At 30.7% G+C, this 12,426-nt stretch overlaps 1 protein-coding gene across 3 annotated transcripts in view; it reads right to left on the bottom strand.

The window, feature by feature from the left end:
* RBM25 (RNA binding motif protein 25) overlaps nucleotides 1–12,426 on the bottom strand; it is a 42,907-nt gene that overhangs the window by 23,884 nt on the left and 6,597 nt on the right. For 2 of the 3 annotated variants that reach the window (XM_039883705.1, XM_039883704.1), the window contains exons 2-7: nucleotides 11,734–11,850; nucleotides 11,504–11,624; nucleotides 7,579–7,628; nucleotides 5,919–6,086; nucleotides 2,410–2,467; nucleotides 166–326 (exon numbers count right to left, since the gene is read on the bottom strand). In XM_039883705.1, the coding sequence (XP_039739639.1) occupies nucleotides 166–326; nucleotides 2,410–2,467; nucleotides 5,919–6,086; nucleotides 7,579–7,628; nucleotides 11,504–11,624; nucleotides 11,734–11,775 (600 nt within the window). In that variant the 5' untranslated portion in view covers nucleotides 11,776–11,850. The remainder of the gene's footprint in view (nucleotides 1–165; nucleotides 327–2,409; nucleotides 2,468–5,918; nucleotides 6,087–7,578; nucleotides 7,629–11,503; nucleotides 11,625–11,733; nucleotides 11,851–12,426) is intronic. The other variant, XM_039883706.1, reaches the window with a different exon arrangement.

The following is a 12,426-nucleotide window of genomic DNA, read 5'->3' as shown; positions in this document are numbered from 1 at the left end:
CTCAAAACCATCAAGAATGTATGAGTCACGGTGTTTACATAATTATACTTATGTTTTAGAAATATAGGCAGTACTGTAAGTCAGATGAGAGGAAACTAAACGCAGAGGAAACAGTTAAAATATTATTAAAGACCCAAAGAAAGACAGGAAGTAAGAAAAACATACCCCATTAGAAGCTTTCTTCTTTGCTTTCCATTCATCCAGTTGTGCTTTTGTCTTTGCATCAACTTTAACAAGTAGCTTTTTCTCTCCAATTTGTAGGTCATGCAATAACCTGAGTGCACGGAGGGTAGATTCAGGCTCCTTATACTCACAGAATCCAAAGGCTAGCAATAGATGTAAAGAATTAAGTGAAATATCAATACAATTATGAAAAAGAAAAATGTTTATGAAAAATTAGGAGATCAAACGTTATAATACTGTACAAAGTATTATTCATGTTGTCACTCTTCCCTTTCCTTCGATTACTTTTGATAAGAATTTCACTTTTACAGAGAGAAGACAAAAAAGAGAAGACAAAAACAGAGGAAAGGAAAAAAATTCAAGTCAGGCAAACTTCTAAATAAGTGCTGATATAATAATTAGTAAAATCAGCAAATTTCATGATTGAGTCTGTTTTACTACATGAATTCATCTATCCAGACTTCCTAACAGCTAGAAATAAGTGAGAACAAGCTGCATGAATGTAAATAAAACACTTTTCTGAGACATTAAATTATAAAAGTAATTATCTTATATCCTAGTTACCCATCTAATTTTTCTAAACCTGTTTCATTTTTATAAATAGTCTCACTATTATTACCAGGACTTTAAATCAGAGATATTAAACAAAATTAAATTTAAAGTGTAATCTAAAAATTGAAAGTAAAATTAAATTAATACAACTATGTATACAGTTAATGACAGCTTCACACGAAGAGAAACTATTCTGAGTGATTTTAAAATAGTAAATTTGACCATACATTTTTATTGTGATATATCCTAAGGACAAAAAGATCTATCAATAAAAAATTTTTTTTTTCAATAATCATATTGTTGATGATAGTGTTGGTGCTACTTGTCTTAAAATGTATATGAAATGTGTGGTGAAGCAAGCCAGTAATTTTTTAATAGTCTATCATCTCAGGGGTCCTTGAAACTCAGGATTCCCAGTGTAGGAGAATGTAAATATAGGTATGTGACAGAAAAAGTTAAATAAAAACCTTTTAGTCCTGAATTTGAATTAACGTACATCAGAAAATCCAACTTGGAGAGGCAACTAACTTACGACAGCTTAAGCTTCGCTAGCGATAATAGCAATTAATCCATATTAAATATAACAAATTGAACATGCTTCACTCAATCTGTAAGTTCAAAATGATTCTTAAAAAAAAAGGTTATTGCTAGAGGATGTTAAAGACACAAGTTCATTCTTTTGAAAAATGAAATGAAAACCAAAGCATTTATCTTGTTTTTTTTAAATATAAATTATAACTCTTATTAACCAAATAGTAGATGGAGGGGAAAGTTTATCCTTATAGAAGTACTCTAATAAGTAAAGAATATTTATTCTCCAATGACAGAATGATAGAACTCAGCAAAACAGACTCTTTTGCAACCTCCAAATGAATGAATCAACCTAGGCGTTGACAATCAACAGCTGCTACCATAAAAAAAAGATAGCCCAACATGTGTCTTTATGAAAGAAAGCTACCTTTAGAGATTTTTTTAACAAATAAAAGCATCAACAAAAATAATAAACTCCAATCTGATAAAGTCTCAAGATACAACCACCAATTTACATAAAATACAGAGGGTAGAGGTACACGGCACATTATATTACTGGAGCTGCAACTAGCAAATCCAGACTAAAGAAATACAAGGCAAATGACCCAGTTTCAACATATAATTGCCAGAGAAAAGAAAAATTTAAAATATTGACATTTAAAAAATATGTCAACTGTTTGCAATGTGTGCATCTTATATGGATCCTAAATCAAACAAACTATAAACGTTGACATTTGAGGCAACTGGACATCTGAATGTTGACTGAATACTGACCTAATGTTGGACATCTCAGTAATGACTTAATAACATTAAGAAAAATAGTTAATTATTTTAGGTCTTATAATAGTATGGATTTTTTTTAAAGCCTTTATCTTTTAGAGACGCATACTAAAATATTTATAGACAAAATAATCTAGTGCTTAAAAATAATAAAAGGAGGAAATGGGTAGGGTACAGGTTAAGCACAATTGGCCATGAGTTGATAAATGTTAAAGCCAGGTGATGAGTACATGGGAGTTGACAATGCTATTCTAATTTTATATATATATATATATATATTTTTTTTTACGTAATAAAAAGTGTTTAAAGAATGTGATTTATGCAGGCTAAAATGATTTCAATAAATAAAGAAGAGTACCCTACCTTGAAGTTTTCCAGATGCACCTTGTACTCTCTTCCAGCTTAAAACCAAGCCACATTTCTTAAAAATGAAAAAAAAAATTGTTACTACTTAACAAAATAACTTATAATACAAATAAGAGCAGTTATGTTCCCACTAGGAAAAAAATACAAACAAACAAAAAAATCATACCACAAATAAATTTCTGAAAATTCTCTCAATTCCCACAAAGCCATTATATGACAGAAATATGTAACAATTTTTTAAAATATAAATTCATACTGATTCTTATTTGCAGAAAATTGCATTTTACAGCATTATGTATATATTAAAAATATATGAAAACCCCAAATGCCCAATAGCTAAAACTATAGTAAATTCAAGTAAATAAGAAGTCTATAAAGATGTTTTAAAATACATGTATACATTATAAAGGATTTTTAATGACATGGGAAAATGCTTGATACGGAATGCAAAAACAACATGAGGCATGAAAACTGCAAATATATAGTAAGATTTTAATTATGTAAAGAAAAAGAATTTTCATAAAATGATCAGAAACATTCCAAAATGTTAATGGAGCAGGTTGTCTGAAAGCTGGGATTTTATTACAACTTGCTTACTTTCCAGTTTTAAAACATTATCTCTAATTATTAAAAAACTAGAAGGTTAAAAAAGTTATCTGTGGAAAATAATAACTAAAGATTGCCTGTCAAAGACCAGAATGAAATTTTCAGATCTACTTTTAGAGAAACTACTAAAATAATAATCAAAGACTATGAAAGATAAAAACTCAAGGTCTAATATAGCATGAGGAAACAACAGAATTCTACAAAATTGTGAAAAAACAAATGGATGATAACTCATTCAATAGAGCAAAGAAAGCTGTAACTGCAAGTGTCTATAGAGGCAGATACTTATGAAAAAGAATTTGGCTAATTGATTCTACAAAGCTAAGTGGATCTGGACTAGAGGTTCAAAAAAAGGGTACACTGGAAATGGGGTTGAGTAAGTAACAAGGGGAGAAAGTAAAGGTATAAGAAATGCTTGAACTCAAGTCCTTCACTCCCAACCCATACATGAAACTGAGAAGTTTTCTCGAGAAACCAACCTCAAAAAAAAAAAGATTACTAATATTTAAAACCTCTGGCTGGTGGCTAGTTTTCCCTATAACGATGCCCCACATTTTACAAACTCAGCTTATGCACACGAAAGTCTTTTAATTCCTAACTTTTAAATATGAACAGACACTCGAGGATCACCAGATGTTTAAAGGAAGCCTTAAAAGTGAAAGAAATGAAAGGAAGAAAAGAGATAAATTCAGGAATCTAAAGAAAGCTTAAAAACAAATCACTTTGCTGCATGTATAAATCAAGAACCAGCTTTTAAAACGGATGTTTCAGGTTGAAAAAAATACACATGTCCACACAAAAACGTGTACACAAATATTCACAGCACCATTATTCATAATAACCAAAAAATGCAAGCAACCCAATTGTCTTATCAACTGATGAATGAATAAACAAAATGGAATATTTGGCCATTTAAAGAAATGAAATACCCATACAAACTATAATATAGATGTACCTTGAAAACGTTATGTTAAGTGAAAGACAAAACAAAAAAGGCCACATACTTTATGATTCTGTTACATAAAATGCCCAGAACAGGAAAATCCAAAGAAACAGAAAAAATAGTTGCCAGAAGCTACGGTGAAGAGAAAATGGGAGGTGACCGTTAATGTTTACAGGGTTTCTATTTGGGGTGATGAAAATGCTCTAGAATTAGTGGTGGTGTTTTTACCACTTTCTGAATATACTAAAAACCACTCAATTGTACATTATGAAAGGATGAATTTTATGGTATAAATTATATCTCAACAAAGACGTTTAAAAACGGCCTCCCAATGTCCACTTTGGGAAAAAATTGGTATTGTCTTATAAAACTGAAGATAAGCATACCCTAACTTAGAAATTCCACTTCTAAGAGAATACATGATTTTTTCAGGTTCACCTATGAAGACATGGTATTACCAGCAGTAATATTAAAGCAAAACGTAGTATCAAAAAATGGAAATAATTCACATGATCATCAGTTGAAAACTGACAATTTATGGTGTATTTCTACAACGCAATGGTATATAACAATCAAAAGTAAATAAAGCTACATATATGTTAGGTGAAAAAAGGAAGTTATGAAGGAATACAGAATTAAAACTTGTAAATTATAAATTTTAATGAATATAAGTATGTAATTAAAGAAAAAAATATGCACAGAAATGATAAGTGCACATTGAGGACAGTAGATTACCTCTGTGGAAGAATTGGGAACTGGGGTCTTCAATTGTAATGTTTTATTTCTTTGAGGAAAAATCTAAAGCTAATTATCAGAAAATATTAAGATCTGACAAAGCTAGGTTTTGTGAATGTTTACTTTCCAAATATTTTTTAATGTAAGGATCACATAATTTACAAAACAGAAATGGTAATAATGTATATTACTTATAAAATCAAGAAGGAAAGTTTAAAAATGACTTCTGTGAGATATGGTGGATATTATGAAGGGAGTGCGAACAGGCACTGTCATTTTTCATTATAAAATCAGTATTCCTTCACTTAATAATGTGTATATATCACCAAGATAAAATTTACAAAACTAAGACCAAAAAAAAAAAATCAATGACTTCAAGTCAAAAGAATGAAAGAACTTATGCTCAGAATAAAAACTTTAAAAAGGAATCAGTCGATCATTGTTTAAAGGTTGCTGGGGAAAAAGATTAATTATTAATTATTAATGACAAAGGCAGAAAGATCTCACAATGGAGAGATCCCACCACCTAAACCAAGGAGTAACTAACCACCACCACAAGGACGGAGACATCATGTGCCTTTTGCTATGCAGCACTGAGAACATTACATCACCCACGAAGTATTCTTGCAAAAAATGCTTACTCTGAATATAACTATAAGCAAACAATCACTCAAATTCAAATTGGAGAGACATTCTGGGACTCTTCAAAAATATCAATGAAAGACAAAAACAAAACAAGCACACCAACAAAAAGGCTGAGAACTGTTCCATTAAAGAAACTTTCTAGAGGTGTGACAATTAAATGCAACATATAATCCTTGATTGGATCATAGATCCAAAACAAAAATAGCTATTTTGTAAAGTATTGGAAAAATTAAATAAGAATTATAGGCATATTAGTTAACAATATTATATCATCTTTAAATTTCTTAAGTATAACAATGATTTAGTGATCACGTAGGTGAATGTCTTTGGTCTTTAGGAGACACAAGAAGTATTTAAAGGTGAAATGTCATGCCACGATTTACTCTCAAATTATTCAGGAAAAAAGTATGCAGCATGTGTGTATAAAGTAAATGTAGCAAAATGTGTTCAAGGGTGCTCATTGTACTATTTGAAATTTTTCAAAATAAAATGGAGAAAATAATCAGAATCCTCTTTCTGCTTTTCCTAAGTTTTAAATTTATAATTTAAAAACTTTAAATAAAAAAGTTTTACTTACAGCAAGGAGCTGTCTTATAAGCATGTCTGAGGCTTTCTCAGAAATGTTGCCAACAAAAACCGTAGTAGTGGGACCACAATTTTCATCATTTTCTTTAGTCTTTAGGCCTGGATGATCTTTTCTTGCTCCCAAATGCTTTCCAACCATGGACACAGTGGGTACTAAGACCTAGAATGAAGAAAGGCAATAAAATTGGATCTGGCAGTTAAATTTCCTATTACGTTTAATAAGATATAATAGATATTATGAGGGAGTGAATACGGTAACATTAGGCTAAAAACATTAATGTTAAAGGTAGTAAAAATATAGCACATCATTAATAAAAGGTCTATATACTTAATCAAAAGCTCCTAAGGCACACAGGATTTTTCATTAGTGACAAACTTCCACTACTAGATTACCTATCTTTTAAAAACTTGGAAAAGCAAATAAAAATAACTTAGAAACTTTTTTACGTTTAATACAATTTTTAAATGTTTAGGACATCAATAAATTGTTTAAAACTATCAAATATATACAGAAGTTTCTTCACAACTCTACTCTGTACTAGTATAAAGGCGAATTTCCATTATCCCTAATCCTCTTGCACAATTTTCAAATACTCCCCCCATTTAAATTTTACCTTTTATCAGTTTATCAGTTACTCATATTTCTATCTTATTTTCCTTTTGTAACTTTCAACTTCTCAGAGGAAGGAACAGTCTTACTCATCATTTTATCTGGAACTGAATTTAGCAAAATACCCACAGTAGGCACTGATTAAGTAGCAGTGAACTGAGGGAGCTGCTCCAAACTCTAAATGCTACCTTTTCCTAGGCTAAAATGCAAGAGGATAAGAGTACCTGCCACGTGGAACTTTTCCAAAATAGCCAAACAATGGGTGTCTAATGCAAAAAAAGCTGACTCTCACTTTGGTCTACAGAACCATATCTTCTTAGTGGTGTGCTTCACAGCAGATTCCTGTTTGCCCACGCATCTTCCTTTTAATGTGAATAAAATCACTCCCCTCCCTTTTCAAAACCCACAGGTAGGAAAAAAGTTGTAAGTATTGAGATGTACCCTCCCTCACAGTTGAATTCTAAATGAAATCTGACATTCTACCAATAAACTCAAAGAAATACAAACTTTAATAAATGCGGAGAATTAAGATTCAAAATCCAAGACTGAATAATGAAATACTTCAGCAGAGAAAAGGCTTCAGTATAATTTGACAAAGCTTGAAGTTATACTAAGGAACAGAAAAAAAAAAAAATAGCTTGGAAGACGCTAAAAATTAGGTAGATAGGAAGAAAGAGTAGAAATATATTCAATATAAATTACATTTCAAAATTTAAATTTCTGCTAGGGGAAAAAATAAATTAAATCTAAAATAACAAAATAAATTAAATAAATTAATTAAATCTAAAATAACAATAATGAAGAGTCCAGAGATTAAGAGAAACACCATAAAACTATTTAGGGAACATATTTTAGGGACTGCACATATGTATGGCTGAATGAAAATGTTACTTAATCAATAAATCATTATGATATAAATGGATGCTTGCTTCCTATTATTCTATTAAACGCTTAAAATAATTTATCTAAGTTATAAATTTTTTTAGCTTTCAAAGCAGTACTACTACTATATCTCCTAATTCCTCCTTAAAATTATACTTACAGTTGGAGCAGGAGCCATAATGCTCATTGGTACAGGAATCATTGGGGTTCCTAAGAAAAAAAGCATGAGTTGTAAGCATACAATTATATATGACTGTATCTATATCAACTATACGTCATACATTCAAGAACCCTCACTCACAGTTAATTTAAATGGAAATGTAAGACTAATGAAACATTAATGAATGCCTTATTTTCAAGAGCAATGTGATATCCGGTCAATCTATGTAAGCTTACATACAACAAACTATTCTCAAAGCAAAAAGGCTACCACAATATGCTTTTGCATTAAGCAGTATAAAATTCTGTATAGATATTGATTCACGTTCATCTGATTCAATACAATTCTCAAAATCAGCTACTTTCAAAAATACAGATTCACTTATGTGTGAACAATAGTATTAATGAATCCTTTAAAAGTAAAAACAAATCCTTTGAAAGTTTTTTAAGTATCAAATGAGAAATTAATCCAGAAACCTAGGAAGAATCTTGTTATTCCAGGTCTTTAATAAAAATAAAAATCATGCAAAAAATAAGATCAGTAATCTCAGTCATTGTCAAAAAAACCCCTCTAAGACAAGTATCTGCTGCTCTGAGGATTTAGGAGCTGTCACTGGGCTCCTACTGACATCTGCATTTTTGTTTTCAACTACACTATTTACTAATCAATACCTGATGTACTGAGAGTACTTGTGCACATAACTAATGCAGAATTCTTACTGTTTGAGGATGAAAAAAATTTTTTGCATTGAGGGCAGAGTCAGTGAAAGATCTGTCTACTTTTCCAATATAAATTTAAAAATGCATCTAAATACATCTCAATTAGTTCTGAAATTGCTCTTCAGTTTAAATTTAGCATCAGTTTAAGATAACTATCCAAGACTGGAAATTAATTCTTAAACATTTAACGCTATTATTTTCCAAAATAATTTATTTAAAATAACTTGTTTTGTAAAAAACAAAAAATCGAGATTGCTATCGATAAACCTACAAAAGATTGTACAAAATAAAAAAAAATAGGCCTCAGAATCAAACTTAGGTTTAATTCTTAGTTCTATCACTTTCAGTTATGTAACCTTGGGCAAGCTCTTTAACATCAACTCAGTTTTCTCAATTCAGAATGCCTGTGATATTATCTGAGATCATTTATGTGGAGCACTTAAAATACAATGCGTGCTCAAAACTACTATAATTAATCAGTTCATAGCTAAATTTTTAACTTTGCAAAAACAAATGCTCCTCATCCATAGGTAAACAAACTTTCTATTAAACATTCAGAAAAAGACACTGAAAACTTTTTTCCCCTTTTTAATAGTTACTAAAAGGTTGTTTCTTACCTCAACATGCAATGTAGAATTCACACTTAAAAATATATTGCTATTCGTTATAAAGATCTACGCATGCTAAAGTGAAAAAAAGCAAGTGCACAAAGTGAACAGTGTTATTACTAGCTGAGTTTTTCAAAAGCAGACATGGGGAAAGCACAAATGAGCCAACACACTGGGATATGCACACCATAGTTCTGGAGAGTTTACTAGAAACTGACAAGAAAAACTATCTTTGGGGAAAGGGACTCTCAGTAACTGTGAGGGGAAAAAACTCTGTTTTTCTACATGCATGCATTATTTTTTAAGGAAAAATTATGCTTATTTTTAAAATTTCTTTTCTAACTTAGTATCTGTGATTGCCACATACATCATCTCACTTAGAGTTCAATTAATTGCATTTACTAGATGGGTATTGTACTCTTGAATTATTATACTGGTTTAGCATAGTGTTTCATTTTTTACCTTTTAAAGTATTGATGCTGCACAAAGAATTCAGGTAGTGAATGAGCTGCAAGTAAAATCTGATTTATCACCCATGTATACTTCCCTAAACAGAAACAATACTGTGTGCTGTTAGAAATGGAATCAGAATTGTTTAACAGCATTACCACTCTAAACAAATGCCAAAAGTACGGCACTGACCAAACAGGCAAAGAGAAATACTGAAAATCTGGTTTTGAGGTTTGTTGATTCATCTTAAAAACTATGCAGAGAGTAGCCTTAAGAGAAACATGTCCCATTTATCTTTTACTTCTATTTAAAATCTGCTATAGTGATCATCAGAAAATGTTACATTTACAGTATTCTTTTAAAATTCAAAGGATTTAAAATCCTGTCTATAAAACCAATCTACTAAAATTAAGGCACTGATTTTTATTGTCACCTGTAGAGAATAAACTATTCTTCCCTGTAACATAAGTGCTTTTTAAAAAGTATCATGGTTACTAGTAAGGGCTATCAAAAAACAGATCTCATAATCATGAGACTATGAATTTATGAAAATCAAGATATTTGGACACCCCCCAAAAAAACTGATGCCCAAATGAAAGTGCTCAGGACACTGTCCTTAGGTTAATCTGTTTGATGGTTGACAACTAACTTTATTCAGTTTTCTGTTAACATTATTTTCTTAACCCCCTTTTCAGTGGAAATTCCTTCATAGTCCATTAGAGAGCATGTAAATAACTGTTACATGGGATAATAAACTGATAGCATTTAAACTTTCATACCACACCACAGCAGGCAGTTAACAAATACACATCCATGATTATCTACAACAAATAAAAACATCCTGCTGTAGACGTAAGTGTATTAAAAACTTGCCCAAGTATCGTATTCTACTATATGATATGTGTTTAAGTAATTGTTCTGATTTTTTAAATCTATGATTCACCAAAATTCTTGAAGTTTTAAATGACATTCCAGAAAAACTGCCATGTTTATCTTGTTGCTTATCACATCTATTCCAATACTGCTATGTACTTGGTCTAGGAGGTCACCAAAGCTGAGCCTCTGTAATGTACATATGAATTAACAACCTATCATGTGAGCCGAATGCAAAGTATTTCTGATTTTGTAACAGTCGAGCTCTTTAATAAAACATTGTAATTTCAAATAAATAATCCAATAGTTATAAACTGGTCCCTGATGTAACTTTCCTTAAATATTTCTGGATGATTTACAAGATCATTTAATGATTCCAACTTGAATTACATGAATTCTATGTTGAAATATTTCTAACACGTAAATTAAAAAGAGCTCTTAGATACTATCTTTTGGAAGGGAAAATGATTTTATATGAAATGTTATCAACTCAATTAAAATATAAAAATACCTGAACTATCATCCATAAACCAAAGGAAAACTTTCTCTCAAGCCAAGCAACATTAATTACAGATCAAGATAATGGTTCTCAAATGTAGGTTCTCTTAACTATGGTTAAATGGGTGCCTAGGAATCACCTGTGAACTTGAAAAACTAAAGATTCTTGAGCTCCAATTTCTGAGGATCTGATTCAGTGGGGTGAGGTGGGGCCTGAAATTTTATTTTTTATCTCACAGAACTTTGGAGAAAAGAAGCTTTATACAGTGATTTGGAAAACCTTATATACTGTCAAATATTAAAAAAAAGTAAGACATGGAACAATATATGTTAGTATATATGTTAAATTAAAAAATATTGAAAACTAATGGATAAAAACTATAGACTTATAGAGGCTTATAATATGCATCAGAAAATATCTGGAAAGATAAATAAGAAAGATAAATTAAAAATCCTGGCTTTTCTTCCCTCTTTCAGTAAGGAGATGGTAACAACAGTTACATGGGACTGTGATAAGAAACTTTCACTATATATCTTTGATTTTTTTAACCTTATAATACATTAGTTTTTAAAAATAAAAAATTTAAAAAACTTCCCAAATGATTTTGATATTCAGCCAGATATAAAAACTACTGCCATAGGAAAATGAAACATCAGATTTCCAGATAGATGCTAGCAGGCACCTTTGCTACTAACACAGTCACATATATCATCTTCCTAAAATTAATACTTTAAAGACTAAAGTATGAGATTAAACAACAATATTAACAAACTTACCTGGAGGTACAGGTGGAGGAAAGCCAGGAAACTGTGGGGGTGGGATCCCTGGTGGGAGTGCTGGGATTCCCATGGGAGGGCGATTCAAATGAGGGGGGAAAGACATTCTTACTGCAGCAGTCTAAAAAAAGAAACAACAAATCATTTTATTTGAAAACTTTACAATTTGATATGCCTGGTTTGTTTGCCTTCATTTTTAGAGTATCTGCAAAATTCTAAAGTTTTCTTACCCAAAGGAGTTGGCAAAGACCCTCTTTTCTCTGTCTGTCCATTGAGAATTTTTAAAACTTAGATCTTTTCTAAAATAAGTTCCCAAAATGTACACGATCTAAGTTCAGGATAGACTCCTACAATCATATGGGAATACATATAAAGGAAGAAAAAAATTTTGAGGTTCAGTTAATATCCAAAAATTAAATACCAAACATCAACGATCGTTTTAAACCAAACTCAGAATCCAGGAAGGTATCTAACGCTTATTTTTAAAAAGTGTTCTGATGTATTCATTTTTTAATACATATCAGCACCTTTCGGAAAACTAACGAAGTTACACAGTATTTTTTGATTCAATGTTGGCCATTTCCTCAAATACCAATGACTGTCTCAGTGAACTATAAACCTGAGGGGGGAAATCTTCTCACATTAGGTTACATATAGTAACCATTCAAATATAAAGAGAACATAAATTTGAGACAATGAAAAAAGTCATAATTTTTCTTAAAATTAAAAGCAAACCCCTTAACCATTCTTGAATGAAATTCGATAAATGAATGAAATTCAAGAATCAGATGCTAGCATTTGACAGATTTAAAAACACAAGAACAAACTGAACTGTTTCCCCTGGTTTGTGATATTACTACTTAAAAGAAAATTATTTTTCACTTTGTTAAACAAATGTTAAGTATCTAAGACTTTTCCTCCCC

Source organism: Pteropus medius, unplaced genomic scaffold, assembly GCF_902729225.1.
Source record: "Pteropus medius unplaced genomic scaffold, Ma_sr-lr_union100, whole genome shotgun sequence".
NCBI lineage: Eukaryota > Metazoa > Chordata > Mammalia > Chiroptera > Pteropodidae > Pteropus > Pteropus medius.
The sequence above is the reverse complement of the archived record's forward strand: the minus strand, read 5'-3'. Positions and strand labels throughout refer to the sequence as shown.